This window comes from Nerophis lumbriciformis, linkage group LG10 (assembly GCF_033978685.3).
Source record: "Nerophis lumbriciformis linkage group LG10, RoL_Nlum_v2.1, whole genome shotgun sequence".
NCBI lineage: Eukaryota > Metazoa > Chordata > Actinopteri > Syngnathiformes > Syngnathidae > Nerophis > Nerophis lumbriciformis.
Genome location: NC_084557.2, coordinates 34289557 through 34312201, shown reverse-complemented (window position 1 = coordinate 34312201; position 22645 = coordinate 34289557). Strand labels below are relative to the sequence as shown.

The following is a 22645-nucleotide window of genomic DNA, read 5'->3' as shown; positions in this document are numbered from 1 at the left end:
TTAATAATTAAAGTACCATTAAAAAATAAATAAATAAATACAATTAAAAATTAAACATCAAATCGAAGTAAGTGTCTGACCCAAGAGCGTAAATTAGCATGGTCTCCTGTTTTGCTGCCAAAGAAGTAGTTTGTGTTTTGGTAGCATCTTCATCCCGAATCACAATATTTTCTTGCAGAATTTGAAGGAATTATCAAATATGTCATTGTTGCAGGTTGTAGCAAAACAACCAAAGAAGGGGTCAGCCTGCAAATGATGGGAATATGAGGAAACTTTGGATCTCTCCGGTCAAAATAGAACGGATCAAGTGAGAGGAGTGTGATTCATTTGAATGATTTTGACTTTGAAAAAAAAGGGTTTGAATGAAAAAAATTAAATAGACTCAAGCCAAATGTAAGCCTGGAAAAATCAGGAGCACCCTTGAGGGGGAAAATACTGAATAAGAACCTGCGGAAAAACTGAGAAATAAGAACAGACCTGGCAATCAAAAATAAAAGAAAAAGACGTAAGTAATCTTTCCTGTGATAAAATGGCAACCAAGGTAATCAAAAAGGTCAACCAACGAACGAGATTTCTCTATAGAATCTCCTCTCTGGTCAACAAAAGCACCATGAGGATTCTGGCAGGAACTCCCGTTCAACCCTTTTTCGATTACGCATGCACCTCCTGGTACCCTAGCACCTCCAAAACCCTCAAATCTAAACTCCAAACATCCCAGAACAAGCTAGTCAGATTACTTCTAGACCTCCACCCCAGATCCCACCTCACTCCTACCCACTTCTCCAAAGTGGGCTGGCTCAGGGTGGAGGACAGAGTAAAACAACTTGCACTGAGCCTAGTCTATAAAATCCGCTACACCTCCCTGATACCGAAGTACATGTCAAACTACTTCCTTAACGTAAATGACCGCCATAACCACAACCAGGGGGAGCTCCACTAACCACGTTAAACCCAGATTCCGATCTAACAAAGGTCTTAACTCATTCTCTTTCTATGCCACATCAATGTGGAATGTGCTCCCAACAGGTATAAAAGAAAGGGCATCTCTATCCTCCTTCAAAACCGCAATAAAAGTACACCTCCAGGCAACTTCAACCCTAAACAAACACCCTCCCCGGATTGTTAAGAATCAAATATAAACAATCAAATGTAGATACTTTTTCTTATGCCTTCTGATCTCTCTCTGTCTCTATGTCCACTACTTGCTGTACATATCCTACCAAGTCAGACCTACACTGTTTCAATATCCATTTCTCTGTTCTCAATTGTTGATGACTGATGATAACAACCAAACCTAATAATTCAATGTATACACCCTGATGATTATCTTGTGTGATGACTGTATTATGATGATAGTATATATGATAGTATATATCTGTATCATGACCCCGACTTAAACAAGTTGAAAAACTTATTCGGGTGTTACCATTTAGTGGTCAATTGTACGGAATATGTACTTCACTGTGCAATCTACTAATAACAGTCTCAATCAATCAATCAATCAAAGTCGCTAGTATTCTATTTTGTGTTCCTCCGCATGGGAAATGCTGAAAAAGCATGAGGGAACACAAGCTATGGAAGAGGAGATGGAAGAGCAGAAAAGTCCGTAAATGGCGAGTGGGGGGGGCACAGATTCGGTGACCATAGATGAGGCGCTAGCTGTCCAAAGTCGGGACCCAGGGTGGACCACTCATCTGTGCATCTGTTGGGGACGTCTCTGCGCTGCTGACCTGTCTCCGCTCAAGATGATCTCCTGCTGGCCCCACTATGGACTGGACTGTCACTATTATGTTAGATCCACTATGGACTGGACTCTCACAATATTAAGCTAGATCCACTCGACGTCCATTGCACCGGTCGCCAGGGTGGGGGTCCCCACATCTGCGGTCCCTACCAAGGTTTCTCATAGTCATCCCATTGGGTTGAGTTTTTTCTTGCCCTGATGTGGGATCTGAGCCGAGGATGTTGTTGTGGCTTGTGCAGCCCTTTGAGACACTCGTGATTTAGGGCTATATAGGTAAACTTTGATTGATTGATTTATTTCATATTTCCTTTTTGCTCGTAATGTTAACCACATCTGTCTTGATGTAATCGTACACCAGGGTGACATAACAGCCAATTAAGTCATCAAAATAGTTTTACACGCCTTGATCCACACGGTCTATGCTGGGGGAAATGGGCTCCAGTTCTGTAGATGACGTCACACAAAGAGGGCGATGGTAAGCAGGCCTTCCAAGTACAGTTAATTGTCTACAGATTACTCAAAAACTAATTGATATTATGGGAAATGACCACCAGATGCATTTTCAAGACCAAAAAATACACAAAGAAAAGTTGTTACTGAAATTCCGCTAATCTGGACGCAATGGGAGGTTTTAAAGGCCTACTGAAATGCGATTTTCTTATTTAAACGGGGATAGCAGGTCCATTCTATGTGTCATACTTGATCATTTCGCGATATTGCCATATTTTTGCTGAAAGGATTTAGTAGAGAACATCGACGATAAAGTTCGCAACTTTTGGTCGCTGATAAAAAAGCCTTGCCTGTACCGGAAGTAGCAGACGAGTAGCGTGACGTCACAGGTTGTGGAGCTCCTCACATCTGCACATTGTTTACAATCATGGCCACCAGCAGCGAGAGCGATTCGGACCGAGAAAGCGACGATTTCCTCATTAATTTGAGCGAGGATGAAAGATTTGTGGATGAGGAAAGTGAGAGTGAAGGACTAGAGGGCAGTGGGAGCGATTCAGATAGGGAAGATGCTGTGAGAGGCGGGTGGGACCTGATATTCAGCTGGGAATGACTAAAACAGTAAATAAACACAAGACATATATATACTCTATTAGCCACAACACAACCAGGCTTATATTTAATATGCCACAAATTAATCCCGCATAACAAACACCTCCCCCCTCCCGTCCATATAACCCGCCAATACAACTCAAACACCTGCACAACACACTCAATCCCACAGCCCAAAGTATCGTTCACCTCCCCAAAGTTCATATAGCACATATATTTCCCCAAAGTCCCCAAAGTTACGTACATGACATGCACATAGCGGCACGCACATACGGGCAAGCGATCAAATGTTTGGAAACCGCAGCTGCATGAGTACTCACGGTACCATGTCTGCGTAGCCAACTCAAAGTCCTCCTGGTAAGAGTCTCTGTTGTCCCAGTTCTCCACAGGCCAATGGTAAAGCTTGACTGTCATCTTTCGGGAATGTAAATAATGAAACAACGGCTGTGTTATCCGGCACAACAGTCAGGGGGTGCATTCTACGGCGGGGGTGCGTTATCCGGCACAACACCTGCCGCAATACACCGCTTCCCACCTACAGCTTTCTTCTTTGCTGTCTCCATTGTTCATTGAACAAATTGCAAAAGATTCACCAACACAGATGTCCAGAATACTGTGGAATTTTGTGATGAAAACAGACGACTTAATAGCTGGCCACCATGTTGTCCCAAAATGTCCTCTACAATCCGTGACGTCACGCGCAGTCGTCATCATACCGAAACGTTTTCAGCAGGATATGTTGCGCGAAATTTAAAATTGCACTTTAGTAAGCTAACCCGGCCGTATTGGCATGTGTTGCAATGTTAAGATTTCATCATTGATGTATAAACTATCAGACTGCGTGATCGGTAGTAGTGGGTTTCAGTAGGCCTTTAAATTCAGACACATAAGAGCTACGAAGGAGAATGTCGACGTGGTTAAGAGTCAAGCATGATTTTATCCACGCAATTATCTGAAGTTACCTTTAGGCTAAAACAGGATCCATCCATCCATTCTCCACCGCTTGTCCCGCTCGGGGTCATTTGTCTTAAATCATCAGAAAACATTCATACTGTCTTAAGATATAGTCATAGTGCTATACTTTTGTTTATATGTTATTTCCCTTGACAGGTGGCGACTTGTCCAGGGTGTACACCGCCTTCCGCCCCAATGCAGCTAGGATAGGCTCCAGCACCCCCCCCCCCCCCCCCCCCCACCCCAGGAGGTGCAAGCAAATATTCCACAAATGCAATTTATCTTTCACATTTCACTAGTAAGACAATATTTGATTACATATGTATATTATACATTCTAACACTGGTATTGGTCTTTCTCTCTCTCTGTCTCTGTCTCTCTCGCTCTCTCTCTCTCTCTCTCTCTCTCTCTCTCTCTCTGTCTCTCTCTCTCTCTCTCCCTCTGTCTCTCTCTCTGTCTGTCTGTCTCTCTCTATCTGTCTCTCTCGCTGTCTTTATCTCTCTGTGTCTGTCTCTCTCTCTCTGTCTGTCTTTCTCTCTCTTTCTCTGTCTTTCTATCTGTCTCTCTCTCTGTCTGTCTGTCTCTCTCTATCTATCTGTCTCTCTCGCTGTCTTTATCTCTCTGCGTCTGTCTGTCTTTCTCTCTGTCTCTCTGTCTCTCTCTCTGTTTCGCTCTCTCTCTCTCTCTCTGTCTTTCTCTCTCTCTCTCTCTCTCTCTCTCTCTCTCTATCTGTCTTTCTCTCTATCTTTATCTCTCTGTGTCTGTCTGTCTTTCTCTCTCTCTCTTTCTCTGTCTTTCTCCCTGTCTCTCTCTCTATGTCTGTCTCTCTCTCTCTCTGTCTCTCTCTCTCTATCTGTCTCTCTCTGTCTTTATCTCGCTGTGTCTGTCTATCTTTCTCTATGTCTCTGTCTATCTCTGTCTCTCTCTCTCTCTCTCTCTCTCTCTGTTTCACTCTCTCTATCTATCTATCTCTCTCTCTGTCTTTCTCTCTGTCTAGCTCTCTCTCTCTCTCTGTCTTTCTCTCTGACTGTCTCTCTCTCTCTCTCTGTCAGTCTCTCTCTTCTCTGTCTTTCCCTCTCTCTTTCTCTCTCTCTCTCTGTCTTTCTCTATCGCTCTGTCTCTCTCTGTCTTTCTCTGTCTCTCTCTCTCTCAATGTCTCTTTCTCTCTATCTTTCTCACAATTCAATTCAATTTCAATTTAATTTAAAGGGGCTTTATTGACATGGGAAACATACATTTACATTGCCAAAGCCAGCATTAAAACACTCTCTTTCGCTCTCTCTGTCTTTCTCTCTCTCTCTCTCTGTCCCTCTCTCTATCTGTCTCTCTCTCTGTCTGTCTTTCTCTCGCTCTATCTCCGTCTCTCTCTCTGTCTCTCTATGTCTCTCTCTCTGTCTCTCTCTCTCTCTCTCTGTCTCCCTCAATTCAATCTCAATCTCTCTCTCTCTCTCTCTCTCTCTCTCTCGCTCTCTCTCTCTCTCTCTCTCGCTCTCTCTCTCTCTGCTCTGGCTGCCAGTTGGTATTTATGTTACCCGTGTCTCTCGTCTACCAACAGGAATTTGTTAATTTTGCTACTTTTGATTCATTGGACTTTCTTAATGGCACTGGCTGTTTCCCTCCCGTGTCATTGTCTTGTGTTTATTCCCCCTGTGCTGTGTAAATAAACACTAATTTTTGAAAAGCCCATTCCACCTCTCTGCTCTGAGGTCCAATCTGCTTCATAGCGTAACAAATCATATTATTATATAGATTATACAAATCTAGGATGTAGGATGTGGAGTCAAAAACAGCACGGAGTGTTGAACTTTTAAAAAGTGTTTGAAAAAAGCTCTTCACTAAAAAGCAAAAGGCATGTTGGGTGCTGAACCAGTACTTGTATTACATTGTGTAACTGGTATAGTCTAGGGTTGTACGGTATACCGGTATTAGTATAGTACCGCGATACAAATGAATCATATTCCGTACTATACCGCCTCTGAAAAGTACCGGTCCGCCTCCCTGCAGGACGAGGAATAGCTAAACATGGTTCACTACACACCGTAGCTCACCAGCGTCAAAATGTAAACAAACGCCATTGGTGAATCTACACCTGACATCCACTGTAATGATACCAAGTACAGGAACGTATCTAGTCGATACTACTATGATTACGTCGATATTTTTTGGCATCACAACATCTTCTTTCGTTTTTTTAAATATTTATATTATGTTTATAAACTCAGGAAATATGTCCCTGGACACATGAGGACTTTGAATATGACCAATGTATGATCCTAGAACAGGGGTCGGCAACCCAAAATGTTGAAAGAGCCATATTGGACCAAAAATACAAAAACAAATCTGTCTGGAACCGCAAAAAATTAAAAACCATATTACATACAGATAGCGTGTCATGAGATATACATTTAATTAAGAGAACTTAAAGGAAACTAAATGAGCTCAAATATAGCTACAAATGAGGCATAATGATGCAATATGTACATATTGCTAGCCTAAATAACATGTTAGCATCGATTAGCTTGCAGTCATGCAGTGACCAAATATGTCTGATTAGTACTCCACACAAGTCAATAACATCAACAAAACTCACCTTTGTGCATTCACGCACAACGTTAAAAGTTTGGTGGACAAAATGAGACAGAAAAAAAAGTGGCATAAAACACGTCCCCGAAAGTCGGAGAAAGTTGTACATGTAAACAAACTACGGTGAGTTCAAGGACCGCCAAAATTAGTAGGACAAAACGGCGCTCGCCAAATACTCGAATCAGTGAAGCATGTTTAATACAAACAGTGTGCTTTATAACAATTAGGGAGGTTTGTGTCATGTTTGTCCTCCTACAGAAACCATATTTAAACAAAAAATAGATTTTTTTCCCCCTCATCTTTTTTTCATTTTTCATACATTTTTGAAAAAGCTCCAGAGAGCCACCAGGGCGGCGCTAAAGAGCCGCATCCGATACCTGAACGACTTGGTATCGGATTGATACCCAAATTTGAGGTATCATCCAAAACGAATGTAAAGCATCCAAACAACAGAAGAATAAGTGATTATTACATTTTAACAGAAGTGTAGATAGAACATGTTCAAAGAGAAAGTAAGCAGACATTAACAGTAAATGAACAAGTAGATTAATGATTTATTTTCTACTACTTGTCCTTAATAATTATGACAAAATAATATGTTACTGCATATGTTTTAGCAGACTAAATTAGGAGCCTTTGTTTGCTTACATACTAATAAAAGACAAGTTGTCTTGTATGTTCACTACTTTATTTAAGGACAAGCTTGCAATGAGAAACATATGTTTAATGTACCCTAAGATTTTTTGTTAAAATAAAGCCAATAATTCAATTTTTTGTGGTCCCCTTTATTTAGAAAAGTATCAAAAAGTACCGGTACTAAAATATTGGTAACGGGACAACACTAGTATAGTCATTGAATGATGAAACTGTAATTACCCCAGGTAGAGAATCCGTGCTATGAGCCCATACAGCACAATAGCAAGAAGCAAGGGGACAACGTAGAAAATGGCAAAGTCGATGAGGTAGATGGGCAGGTAGAGCTCCCTCTTCACTTTGTACCCACACTGAACAAGTCCATCCGGGCTCACCTGATGACAAATATAATGGACAAAAAATAGACTTTAAGATGCATTTGCTTTGGTGGTTTGTTCCTTCTTTTTTATACTAATTATGATACCACTCTCAGAAATGGCAAAAGGCTCTTAAATAGCTTTTAACATCCCCTGATTGTGGAGGCAGCTTTTGTACAAAAAGGGATCTGTTTAACATTGTATGCCTAGGAAAGGTTACCTCTATTGATTGGAGCACGGCTAAGTATGCCCACAGTAAAGTGCATTTTGAAAACATAATGTAACCTACTCATCTATTATTTTGTAGTGTTTTAAGCCTCAACACTTGTCCTTTCCCCTTTTCATATTTCCACTGGTATTTAAAGGTTGCTCTTTGTTGTTTGTCTTAGCCAGTTAATAACATGGTGAAATGCATTTCTCTTACCTGAATATCCACAAGGAAAAACCATAATACGCAGTACACACAGGTGAATATCCAAACCCCAGTAATAATCTTCTTAGCCCTGGACACTGTACACACCGTCTGAGCCTTCATTGGATGGCAGATAGCAATGTACCTGCACATGTATGAAAAAAAGGATTACACCTTATTTTTAGACAAAATCGTTCATATTCAATAATCTGCACTGCAAAAACTGAAATCTAAGTTAGATTGAATATTTCAAATAAGGGTGATTTTTGCTTATTTTCTGTCTGATAAGATAATTCTTCTCACGAAGCAGATTTTAAGTTAGAGTGTTTTACTTGTTTTAAGTGTTTTGGTCCTAAATTATCTCCGTAAGATATTACAGCTTGTTGCTGAGATGTTATGACCTATATTGAGTAAAACATGCTTGAAACTAGATTATCAACTGTTGCAAAGCTGTGTCATCAACACTCACAAGTATAAAAACTACTTTTTTAAGTAATAATTTCTTATTTCAAGCATGAACAAAAAATCATGACTTTGACACAATTGTGTCTCATAATTAAAACAGATGACAGCCAAATGGACTTTGCGGTTTTATTTTCAATGAAACCATAGAAAATACGTACTCATAAAGTAGTGCAGTTGGCACAGTACAGTAAACGGACAGTTAATATTTAAACATTTCACATGTGACATTTTAGACTAATTTGAACAGAAACAGTTCATGCACATTCAGATAAATTATTCAAAATTACAATAAAAAAAAATGTGTCTGGGGGCCGGGCTGTATATATATATATATATATATATATATATATATATATATATATATATATATATATATATATATATATATATATATATATATATATATATATATATATATATATATATATATATTCCTCACGCACTAATTGACTGAAAGAGCACGCACTTGGCGCAATGATGTCATGTTATCGATGGAAAAATGCATTTTTAGACAATATGATTTGTCTGAGCGGCTAGGAGACCCCGAGAGTAACAAGCCTTGTTGCCTTTCCATTAAGAAAAATAAACTAGTTTTTAGTGTAAGTTTGCTGGTTTCAAGAAATGTAATTCCGAGCGCATATCATTATGTCAAGATAATGGCACTAGCATTTACTTAATTTAAGAATATTTTTCAATATATTGAGAAAAAAGGTCTAATTTTTTTTCTATCAAGAAAAGTGCACTTGTTAGTGAGAATATTCTTATTTTAAGGTATTTTGGGGTATATTGAGGCTAGCTAATTTTACTTGTTTTGGAAAGTCTTGACAAACCAAATTTTCTTGTTCTATTGGCAGATAATTTTCCTTAGTTCAAGTAAAATACACCAAATTTTTGTATTTTTTGTTTTGTTTTTGAACACTGACTTTTTGCAATGTGCTCCTGCTGCTTCTGACTTTTGGGTCACAATTTGCATTTCCACAAACAAAATGCCACTCATGCATTTAAAACTCTTCTTATTGTGGTGACATTTCCAATCTGTAAACACAAAAGTGTTACTGCTTGTTACTGTCAACTTTGTATAGTACCGAAAATCATATTTTACAAAGCTGTAATATCCTGGTGAGTTATCTGAATATTTCCAAGGCCACTTACGGGAATGTATTTATATCTTTGGTTTGTATGCATAAGCCTAATAAATCGATTATTGATAGTAAGGAATGTATAATTGTTCATTAATCAAGCCTGGAAGTCCATCAGGCAAAATTGAGTGGAGCTTGTGAAAATGAAAAAAGTAAATAAACAGGTTTTCTTTTGAGCTAGAAAAAATATATGTACTTTATAAAACAGTGGCGGTCAACCTAAAACTCAATAACCAGTCTCTTTGGGACTCACACTATAGGCCAATCGTACCAGCAATCAGTCTGGCATAGTTCTGCATTTCCTCTCTGTTGGCCCGATTGCAAAATGTGGGTCAAGGCACGATTGTGTGCACATTATTACAAACCCCGTTTCCATATGAGTCGGGAAATTGTGTTGGATGTAAATATAAACGGAATACAATTATTTGCAAATCCTTTTCAACCCATATTCAATTGAATGCACTACAAAGACAAGATATTTGATGTTCAAACTCATAAACTTTAATTTTTTTTTGCAAATAATCATTAACTTAGAATTTCATGGCTGCAACACGTTGGGAAAGGGGCATGTTCACCACTGTGTTACATCACTTTTTCTTTTAACAACACTCAATAAACGATTGGGAACTGAGGAAACTAATTGTTGAAGCTTTGAAAGTGGAATTCTCTCCCATTCTTGTTTTATGTAGAGCTTCAGTCGTTCAACAGTCCGGGGTCTCCGCTGTCGTATTTTACGCTTCATAATGCGCCACACATTTTCGATGGGAGACAGGTCTGGACTGCAGGCGGGCCAGGAAAGTACCCACACTCTTTTTTTACGAAGCCACGTTGTTGTAACACGTGCTGAATGTGGCTTGGCATTGTCTTGCTGAAATAAGCAGGGGCGTCCATGAAAAAGACGGCGCTTAGATGGCAGCATATGTTGTTCCAAAACCTGTATGTACCTTTCAGCATTAATGGTGCCTTCACAGATGTGTAAGTTACCCATGCCTTGGGCACTAATGCACCCCCATACCATCACAGATGCTGGCTTTTCAACTTTGCGTTGATAACAGTCTGGATGGTTCGCTTCCCCTTTGGTCCGGATGACACAATGTCGAATATTTCCAAAAACAATTTGAATTGTGGACTCGTCAGACCACAGAACACTTTTCCACTTTGCATGAGTCCATCTTAGATGATCTCGGGCCCAGAGAAGCCGGCGGCGTTTCTGGATGTTGTTGATAAATGGCTTTCGCTTTATATAGTAGAGCTTTAACTTGCACTTACAGATGTAGCGACCAACTGTATTTAGTGACAGTGGTTTTCTGAAGTGTTCCTGAGCCCATGTGGTGATATCCTTTCGAGATTGATGTCGGTTTTTGATACAGTGCCGTCTGATGGATCGAAGGTCACGGTCATTCAATGTTGGTTTCCGGCCATGCCGCTTACGTGGAGTGATTTCTCCAGATTCTCTGAACCTTTTGATGATATTATGGACCGTAGATGTTGAAATCCCTAAATTTCTTGCAATTGCGCTTTGAGAAAAGTTGTTCTTAAGCTGTTTGACTATTTGCTCACGCAGTTGTGGACAAAGGGGTGTACCTCGCCCCATCCTTTCTTGTGAAAGACTGAGCATTTTTTGGGAAGCTGTTTTTAAACCCAATCATGGCACCCACCTGTTCCCAATTAGCCTGCACACCTGTGGGATGTTCCAAATAAGTGTTTGATGAGCATTCCTCAACTTTATTAGTATTTATTGCCACCTTTCCCAACTTCTTTGAACATCAAATATGTTGTCTTTGTAGCATATTCAACTGAATATGGGTTGAAAATGATTTGCAAATCATTGTATTCCGTTTATATTTACATCTAACACAATTTCCCAACTCATATGGAAACGGGGTTAGTATGTTTGAGTCATAGAATGGCTGTAATGTGAATCGCTGCTGTAGCAAATTCTTAAAGGGGAACTGCACTTTGGAATTTTGCCAATCATTCACAATCATTATGGAAGACATGACGATATAAATATTTGATGTTGCAGTTTCATTTTGAAAGTGCAACTAGCATCCTTCCGTCAGCTGCTAGGACTGAGAGTTACCATGCAGCAGGCGATGTGTCGGGAACGTTGTTACAACTTGTTTATAAAGTCTGTCGTTTGTTGACTGGGATGCTAACTCGTCTTTTAATTTAACTGCTAACTTTGTTAGTGTTCCAATAACATCAAAACTAGCTCAAATGTTTTGTCATTTCATCAAATTGAACGCTGGCTGAGTTGTCGGTGAAGCACAAATATTGTGTGTTATATTTGAGAGGTATCACTCTTCTTTAGTTTTGTTGGCTAAACTGCTGCACTAAAGTAGATGGTTGTTGTTGAAGAACAAAGCTTGTTTATTTGACTTTATCGTCATTGGCCAAACTGCTTTGTGTTTTATATAAAAGTAAACACCATGTTTTTTTACATTACTTGGTTTTTTTTTCATTCCACAAAGTAATTACTTTAATAACCATTCATGTGACATTGCATTTTGTTCATGTTTTATGGTGTATAATTAATTCTTATACGACCGATTTCTGCTCAAACTCTCAATGGTACACACATTAGTACATGTAAATGTGTGTACATAACTTAAAATATACCTCTCTATGAAAATGTAAAAATAGAGATAAATGCATCATGTAATAAAAAATCTGACACGCCGATACTATTAATGAACAAAAACACGAATATTTGTCTTTAAATATATAGATCTACAATCTTGAGCATTGGATATTACAAATTAAATGATGGCGTGGCGTTCACACCCCAACACTGTTTTACCAAACATAATGAATAATCATGATTAATAATCGTGATTTCAATATTGATAAAAAATAATCTTAATTATTATTTTGCCCATAATCGTGCAGTCCTATGTGTAAGACTAGACCTCATATATGAACTCTATTTTTATCCATATGGACAAAAAGTGCAGTTACGTCTTATGTCAAAAGGGTGCCATCAAGCGAAATTTGCACATTTATTTGTATTTAATTATAGTATTATTTTGTTTCTGCCATATTACTTTGTTTGTTTATTATGTTGGATCCACTATCGACTGGACTCTCACAATATTATGTCAGACCCACTCGACATCCATTGCATTCAGTCTCCCCGAGAGGGGAGGGGTGGGGGGGGGTTTACCCACATATGCGGTCCTCTCCAAGGTTTCTCATAGTCATTCATATCGACGTCCCACTGGGGTGAGTTTTTCCTTGCCCTTATGTGGGCTCTGTACCGAGGATGTCGTTGTGGCTTGTGCAGCCCTTTGAGACACTTGTGATTTAGGGCTATATAAATAAACATTGATTGATTGATTGATTGATTGATTGATTATAATGCTGGTGTTGCTTTCATATGCACATTCAACTTTGGACTTGAGGTACATATATACATTTTGAATGTGTTGTTTGTGTTTTTTTTGTAAATAAAACTTGGTTAAAGGTTTTCAGTGTAAGTATTTTTTGAAATGACCGCGATAATAATGATAACCGTGATAATTTTGGTCACAATAACTGTGATAAGAAATTTTCATACCGTGACATACCTATAATGGACAATTGTAATGTAATTGTTTCGTCAAATAAATTAATTAAAAAAAAACAGACATGACTTTTTTTCTTGCATTTTCAATTGTTTCAGACATTTTGGAAGCGTGTGTCAAAGGTTAACCGACAACGAGAACAGCCGAGTTGTTCCGAGATTTTCCAAGAGATACACTAGTGGCATCAGGGTTTGGAAGGACGTCAGGTGTTTGGTGAATTTAGGTCAGGCAGCTCTCAAAATGCCGAGTAAGGAACGAATCAAAAAAAAGAAAACACGAACAATTAAAGACTGTTGGGAAAAAATGTAGCAAGCTACACAACTTATTTAGGTAGGTTAATTTAATAGTTAAAATGTAGTACTAAATTACTCGATCGTTTTCCCTCCAAACTCAGCAGTTCTAGACCGGTCAATGTTGTTTATGTGCTGTATTGTGAATGTTTATTTTGATTCCAGGCTGTCAACGACCACGTGTGTAACTCACATGGATTTGCTTACTTTTTTGTAAACGTTGAACATAGGGCTGGGCGATATGGCCTTTTGTTAATATCTCGATATTTTTAGGTCATGTCACGATACACGATATATATCTCGATATTTTGCCTTAGCCTTGAATGAACACTTGATGCATATAATCACAGCAGTATGGTGATTCTATGTGTCTACATTAAAACATTCTTCTTCATACTGCATTAATATATGCTACTTTTAAACTTTCATGCAGAGAGGAAAATCACAACTAAGTCAATTTACCAAAACTGTATTTATTAAAGTTATTAAGCAGTGGCACAAACATTCATGTCATTTATACAATGATTTGCAAATCCTTTACAACCTATATTCAATTGAATAGACTGCAAAGACAAGATACTTAACGTTCAAACTGGAAAATGTTGTTATTTTTTTGCAAATATTAGCTCATTTGCAATTTGATGCCTGCAACATGTTTCAAAAAAGATGGAACAAGTGGCAAAAAAGACTGAGAAAGTTGAGGAATGCTCATAACTTATTTGAAAAATCCCACAGGTGAACAGACTAATTGGGAACAGGTGGGTGCCATGATTGGGTATAAAAGCAGCTTCCATGAAATGCTCAGTCATTCACAAACAAGGATGGGGCGAGGGTTACCACTTTGAGAACAAATGCATAAGCAAATTGTCGAACAGTTTAAGAACAACATTTCTCAACGAGCTATTGCAAGGAATTTAGGGATTTCACCATCTACGGTCCGTAATATCATCAAAAGGTTTAGAGAATCTGGAGAAATCACTGCACGTAACATTGAATGCCCGTGACCTTGGATCCCTTAGGCGGTACTGCATCAAAAACCGACATCAGTGTGTAAAGGATATCACCACATGGGCTCAGGAACACTTCAGAAAACCACTGTAAGTAACTACAGTTCGTCCCTTCATCTGTAAGTGCAAGTTAAAACTCACCTATGCAAAGCGAAAGCCATTCATCAACAACACCCAGAAATGCCGCCGGCTTCGCTGGGCCCGAGCTCATCTATGATGGACTGATGCAAAGTGGAAAAGTGTGCTATGGTCTGACAAGTCCACAATTCAAATTGTTTTTGGAAACTGTAGACGTCATGTCCTCCGGAACAAAGAGGAAAAGAACCATCCGGATTGTTCTAGGCGCAAAGTTCAAAAGCCAGCATCTGTGATGGTATGGGGGTGTATTAGTCCCCAAGGCATGGGTAACTTACACATCTGTGAAGGTGCCATTAATGCTGAAAGGTACATACAGGTTTTGGAGCAACCTATGTTGCCATCCAATCAACATTATCATGGACGCCCCTGCTTATTTCAGCAAGACAATGCCAAGCCACGTGTTACAACAGCGTGGCTTCATTGTAAAAGAGTGTGTGTACTAGACTGATTCTGCCTGTAGTCCAGACCTGTCTCCCATTGAAAATGTTTGGCGCATTATGAAGCCTAAAATACCACAATGGAGAACAACTTAAGCTGTACATCAAGCAAGAATGGGAAAGAATTCCACCTGAAAAGCTTAAAAAATGGGTCTCCTCATTTCCCAAATGTTTACTGAGTGTTGTTAAAATGAAAGGCCATGTAACACAGTGGTAAAAATGTCCCTGTGCCAACTTGTTTGCAATGTGTTGCTGCCATTAAATTCTAAGTTAATGATTATTTGCAAAAAAAAAAATGTGTTTCTCAGTTCTAACATTAAATATCTTGTCTTTGCAGTCTATTCAATTAAATATAAGTGAAAAGGATTTGCAAATCATTGTATTCTGTTTTTATTTACCATTTACACAACGTGCCAACTTCACTGGTTTTGGGTTTTGTATATCCTTGGCCTCGTGTGAGTCCGCCACAAGTGTTTTGGAAGTGTTTCAATAATGTTTGTCCATCCTCACCTTTCCACAGTGAAGGCGGTGATGGAGCAGGACGACACGTTGATGCCCAGGTATTGCAAGTAGGTGATCCCCAAGCAACCGGCGTGTCCAAACACCCAAGTGCCTGTGAGACTGTCTGAGATGTTGGGAAGTCCCGCTGCGACTAACACTGTAAGGTCAGCTATGGCCAGGCTCACCAGGTAACAGTTTGTAGGTGTCCTCATGTGGCGTGTAGTCAGGACAACGAGTACCACCATGATGTTTCCCACAATGCCAACACCACACACTAGCATTACCAAAAACACAGACACCGTCTTGTACTCCAGGGACTGGAAAATGGCAATAGTGGGGCTGAGGGAAATGTTGGTTGGGATGTCAACTCTTGAGCTCACGTTGTCAGTCATGCCTAATAAATAGCTGTCCTGTTTCGCTCTCCAATTGTGAGTTAATCCAAGGCTAGAATCATTTGATTAAAATAAATTGACGAGGGACATGCTCCTTCCCCTACATCATTAGCTTTCAATCTCAGTTCATGTCAGTTGGTTTACACGAGTTGCGTTCTATTCATTAGAACAAAATTCTTAATCTGCTTTAGCCTGCCATTGTCGGGTTTTCGAAGAAAAAAACGAACACTTTTGCACTCTTTTGCATTTCCTTCTGTGTGTTTTCCTCACTCTATTGTTTGAAACTTGAGTAGAAGCAACAGAATAAGAAAATAGCAACAAATATGACTTTGAAGGTGATAGTCTCTGGATTTGTGAACCCCCACATGCTCCTAATCAGCCACCTACAAATAGAGAGAAAACAGAAGAGAAAGGACAAAGTGTCCCGTAAGTATCGTTTGTCACCAGAAGGAACAATGGTGTTAACAGAATTGACTTTTGATTGATTGATTGATTGAGACTTTTATTAGTAGGTTGCACAGTGAAGTACATATTCCGTACAATTGACCAATAAATGGTAACACCCGAATAAGTCTTTCAACTTCTTTAAGTCGGGGTCCACTTAAATTGATTCATGATACAGATATATACTATCATATATACTATCATCATAATACAGTCATCCATACTTGCCAACCCTCCCGGATTTTCCGGGAGACTCACGAAATTCAGCGCCTCTCCCGAAAACCTCCCAGGACAAATTTTCTCCCGAAAATCTCCCGAAATTCAGGCGGAGCTGGAAGCCACGCCCCCTCCAGCTCCACTCAGGTCCGCAACACCACGTAAATCGTTGGCCAACCAAAAAGTAACCCAAGTACGCTATAGCCAACATTCACCAGGAGATGGCAACAGACAAACATAGATCACTATTACATTCCTCTCCTTTTAGAAATGTATAGAAGTTACTCAAAATAAATAAACAACCCAACCAAAAAATGCAGCAGCTCGATTAAAAAACTGTACTTAAGCCACATTCTTTTCTTTTTTTTTTAGTACTGAACTCTTAACCCTCATTTGTAAAAAAATAACATGCTTATTATACAAACAGTATTTGTACACCTTTAACACAGATTTTTGTACTGTCTTCAGAGATTCCGTTTTTTTGGTGGTACTCGAAACCTTTCTGGGTACCTGCGAAAGGGTGTTCAGCATGGTTAGAAAAATAGTGACAGAGAATAGAACAAGGATGGACAATTCAACCCTTAACTCAACAATGAGTAGATGAGTGTTATGTGTGTGTATATGTGTAAATAAATGAACACTGAAATTCAAGTATTTCTTTTATTTATATATATATATATATATATATATATATATATATATATATATATATATATATATATATATATATATATATATATATATATATATAATAATAATAAAAAATATATATATAGCTAGAATTCACTGAAAGTCAAGTATTTCTTATATATATATATATGAAATACTTGACTTGGTGAATTCTAGCTGTAAATATACTCCTCCCCTCTTAGCCCCGCCCCAATCAAGCCCCCGCCCCACCCCGACCACGCCCCACCTCCCGAAATCGGAGGTCTCAAGGTTGGCAAGTATGCAGTCATCACACAAGATAATCATCAGGGTGTATACATTGAATTATTTACAATTTGGGGTGTGGAGGGGGGTGGGGGTTTAGGTTTGGTTGTTATCATCAGTCATCAACAATTGAGAACAGAGAAATGGATATTGAAACAGTGTAGGTCTGACTTGGTAGGATATGTACAGCAAGTAGTGCACATAGAGAGAGAGAGAGATCCGAAGGCATTAGAAAAGTATCTACATTTGATTGTTTACATTTGATTATTAACAATCCGGGGAGTGTGTTAGTTTAGGGTTGAAGTTGCCTGGAGGTGTACTTTTATTGCGGTTTTGAAGGAGGATAGAGATGCCCTTTCTTTTATACCTGTTGGGAGCGCATTTCACATTGATGTGGCATAGAAAGTGTTGGTTGAACAGATAAGATGAATATTTTCAGAGGTGTCAGTTAGAAAGGACCTTGAGATTAAAGTCAGTTATAAATGGTGACAAGAGTTTGAGGTAAGTAAACGTTTCCATTTATTTAAACTTATAGAATCCTACCTAGGTTTATGGACCTGTAATGATTCCAATCTACACTTAACACACTTCCTTGTGATGTAGAAAGTAAATGGATATGCTTTGGTGTAAATTGTGCGTGAATGTTGCTCCAAAGTCACATATATAACCTTTTTTTTAGTCTGTCTGCAAGATGTTAGTTTGTGGCGGTGATCCCCGATTGCCATTAAAACCGTCCACCCCTATCCTGTAAAATATGCCATGAAGACACTTTTTTCACTCAGGATCGAAAATAGACTTCATGAACAATATAGAGTCACCGGCAATGTTCCCTCTAAGGTGCGCTCCTGTGCAATTGCGCACTGCTCAAGCGTCCTCTGCGCACGGCAAATCTATGCCACGCACAAAATCAAATAAAAAAAATAAGCGCATAACAATTTTCGACACGACAGAGAAAACAGTTTTCGTCATCATTGTTCAAATATTGTTACGTCTGTCGAGACGCTTTGACGACATGAATTCCATCGATCACTTTACTGAGCAAAACTCTTTATTGTCGGCCATAAACACATCACCAAAACATTAGTAAAAAAAATGATATCTAGCAAAACTGGTCATTTTCTGCAGTACAAACCAGACCAAAAGCAACTTTGTTATATCAACAGCAGCCGCTCGCTCTTTCTCACTTGCGCCAACAAATGCACATATGGCACTTAGCCAGTGATGCATTTACAGCCACACAAAAAGTCGGACAACTCCAACACCACACATAAAGTGTAATTCCAGGTCGTTATACTATGATTTACCAATCAAATGTGTCCTTATTCTAAAGTCATTTATTAGGAATCTTAATTTATAAATATTAATCATGAAATGCTGTTAGCATATGAAATAAATACTAATACAAATATATTTTTTACAAACAGGAAGTTGCAGGAATGTACACATGATCCCCTGCTTATATCTCATTGTGCAACATGTGAATGTTTTAATGGGAACTAAATGCAATGTCTGAAAGGGGTACAAATTATTTCCAAAGCAGGACCTCCACCCAGACAAACAATACAAGTACACAGTTCATGAAAAACAATATTTATTGTTATTGTCATTGTAAGTGGGCCTAAACACTTATATTAGAAAATAACCTCATGGAAATGACTGCTGTCATTTGATTATAATAATAAGAGAATGTTGTCTGTCTATCTGTGTTGGCCCTGCGATGAGCTGGGGACTTGTCCAGGGTGTACCCCGCCTTCCGCCCGAATGCAGCTGAGATAGGCTCCAGCACCCCCCGCGACCCCGGAAGGGACAAGCGGTAGAAAATGGATGGATGGATGGAGATTGAACTTGTTATTTAGTCAGGTTTGGGCCAGGTGTGCTGCTGGTGTAGCCACAGTGTGCACGTCTAATGTTGCTCACATGGGCTCCACTGAATGCTCAGGGAGTTTTTGCGTTTGCTCACACTCATGAAAAATTAGAGGGAACATTGGTCACAACTGCAGGAATTTGCGATGTTGCGATCACGCAAATTCAACCCATTTACGTGAATTTAGTGCGGACTCGCAACTTTGTCCAAAGACTGCAACATATCTGCACATTTTGGCCAATCAGCTTAATTTTCGCCAGTCGAATTTGTCTCTGAACAGAGCTAAACATGAACATCAACTGTCTAATCCTTGGGTCCCTAAACGTTTTATATATATATATATATATATATATATATATATATATATATATATATATATATATATATATATATATATATATATATATATATATATATATATATATATATATATATATATATATATATATATATATATAAGGCACGATCAAAAGTTTACATACACTTGTGAAGAACATAATGTCATGGCTGTCTTGAGTTTCCAATAATTTCTACAACTCTTATTTTTTTGTGATAGAGTGATTGGAGCACATACTTGTTGGTCACAAAAAACATTCATGAAGTTTGGTTCTTTTATGAATTTTCTATGGGTTTACTGAAAATGTGACCAAATCTGCTGAGTTCCTAGTCGGAAATTTTAATTGGAGCGCCCCCAGAGGTCGGATTTTCTACTCGTAAAGTCGTAGAGTCCTCGCCATCCCCAAGTTGGCTTCAAAGATGGCTGCTCTGAATGTGAACAATAATATAAGCTTCTATAACATCCAATATTAGCACTTCTGACTATTTTCATATGTCATATCGCACTAAATCAGCCATATACAATGTGGGACGGTTGTATATAGTAATGTTACTGTAGTGTAAGGTGTTTTATACATTCTACATCGCTATCAATGGCGTCTGTTTCCTCTTCATCCATCGTGTTTGAAGGTTGCATAAGGCGCTTTTGGCAAACATCCACAAGCTTCTGGCTGAATTTTTGACCACTACTCTTGACAAAATTGGTGCAGTTCAGCTAAATTTGTTGGTTTTCTGACATGGACTTGTTTCTTCAGCATTGTCCACACATTTAAGTCAGGACTTTGGGAAGGCCATTCTAAAACCTTAATTCTAGCCTGATTTAGCCATTTCTTTACCACTTTTGACATGTGTTTTGGGGCATTGTCCTGTTGGAACACCCAACTGCACCCAAGACATTTTTGTTTCATCTGACATCACATGGACAAAGATAAGACCTTCTGGAGGAAAGTACTGTGGTCAGATGAAACAAAAATTTAGCTGTTTGGCCACAATATCCAGCAATAAGTTTGGAGGAGAAAAGGTGAGGCCTTTAATCCCAGGAACACCATGCCTACCGTCAAGCATGGTGGTGGTAGTATTATGCTCTGGGCCTGTTTTGCTGCCAATGGAACTGGTGCTTTACAGAGAGTAAATGGGACAATGAAAAAGGAGGATTACCTCCAAATTCTCCAGGACAAACTAAAATCATCAGCCCGGAGGTTGGGTCTTGGGCGCAGTTGGGTGTTCCAACAAGACAATGACCCCAAACACACGTCAAAAGTGGTAAAGGAATGGCTAAATCAGGCTAGAATGAAGGTTTTAGAATGGCCTTCCCAACGTCCAGACTTAAACGTGTGGACAATGCTGAAGAAACAAGTCCATGTCAGAAAAATAACAAATTTAGCTGAACTGCACCAATTTTGTCAAGAGGAGTGGTCAAAAAATCAACCAGAAGCTTGCCAGAAGCTTGTGGATGGCTACCAAAAGCGTTTTTTTGCAGTGAAACTTGCCAACGGACATGTAACCAAATATTAACATTACTGTATGTATACTTTTGACCCAGCAGATTATACATTACATATTAAATTCATAAAAGAACCAAACTTCATGAATGTTTTTTGTGACCAACAAGTATGTGCTCCAATCACTCTATCACAAAAAAATAAGAGTTGTAGAAATGATTGGAAACTCAAGACAGCCATGACATTATGTTCTTTACAAGTGTATGTAAACTTTTGACCACGACTGTATGTATATATTTATTTAACCTTTATTTATTCAGGGTAAGACAATTAAAAACATTTTAATTTGCAATGCCGACCGAGCAAATAAAAAAGGCAGCGTTTACATGACAGAGATGTATAGATGTGTGATTATAACCTCTGATCGTTTCAAATTGACCAACAAAAATTAGCGCTATACATCGCTCTCAACAGTCCCAAGGCTCATCTCCCAGACAGAGCACAAGCACATATTGGATGTTCCCTCCAGAGGGCTGCCTCTAATAAATTGAGGTGGACAAAGTAATTTACCTCAAATATTCCACCATTACGAAGGCTGCATCAGTGTTAGACATAAACAAATAAAGCAAACATTCTGCATCGTTCTATCTCCTTGCAATGACATTCCTATGTACCTAAATGTTATTCTCATCAGAAATTCCATCTGATGTATTTTCCTTGCTAGTTATCTATCATTCCATTATGTGTGCTACTTTCCTTGAGCTGGGTAGCCACGAAATGGAGCCTAAACCAGCTGACTCGGCGTGAGAGGCAAAATACCGCCTGGACAGACAGCCAGTCAATCACAGGGCTGATAAATGGACAGAAAAACATGTGGGCCCATACTTATGAACACTTTAAAGGTTTTAATGAAGATAATTGATGGGCAAATTGCTGCAGAATGTAATTAGCATATTTGCCTTAAAGCTTCTCTGTGTGGAATTGGTATGTTCTCACTACTCTTAGGACTCCAGGACGAATCTTCCCACAGTAAAAGAAAAACATGCGTGATCAGGTAATGAAAGGTCTAACTTGGCCGTAAAAGTATATGTAACCACCTCGAGTCAGCTGGATAGGCTTCAGGTCACCGACTATAGTGGCCATAAACAGTCAGCTTATACAGCTGGGGTGCACAAAGTGCGCCACAGGGGCCATCTGTGGCCCATGACTCCTTCGCCATTGGCCCTAGGCACATTACTAAAAAACAAAAAAAGAACACCAGCAAAAATTGGGAAAACAGCAAGAAGCACATTGACCAAAAAACAAAGCTTTGTCTTTAAAGAAACTAAAATTAGAATGTTACTTCTAAATATAAATTATAATATAAATTATATATAAATATGAAAATATATATATATATATATATATATATATATATATATATATATATATATATATATATATATATATATATATATAAATTAGGGGTGTGGGAAAAATCGATTTGAATTCAAATCACGATTCTCACGTTGTGCGATTCAGAATCGATTCTCATTTTTAAAAAATCTATTTTTTTAAAAAAAAAATTTAAATTAATCAATCCAACAAAACAATTCACAGCAATGCCATAACAATGCAATCCAATTCCAAAACCAAACCCGACCCAGCAACACTCAGAACTGCAATAAACAGAGCAATTGAGAGGAGACACAAACACGACACAGAACAAACCAA

At 38.7% G+C, this 22645-nt stretch overlaps 1 protein-coding gene across 1 annotated transcript in view; it reads right to left on the bottom strand.

Annotated features, from left to right (window-relative positions):
• The window catches only part of trhr2 (thyrotropin releasing hormone receptor 2), a 75788-nt gene that overhangs the window by 39759 nt on the left and 13384 nt on the right, over window positions 1-22645 (bottom strand). Inside the window, exons 2-4 of the mRNA XM_061969769.2 lie at window positions 15315-16080; window positions 7775-7907; window positions 7217-7368 (exon numbers count right to left, since the gene is read on the bottom strand). Coding sequence (XP_061825753.1) covers window positions 7217-7368; window positions 7775-7907; window positions 15315-15697 — 668 coding nt within the window. The 5' untranslated portion in view covers window positions 15698-16080. The remainder of the gene's footprint in view (window positions 1-7216; window positions 7369-7774; window positions 7908-15314; window positions 16081-22645) is intronic.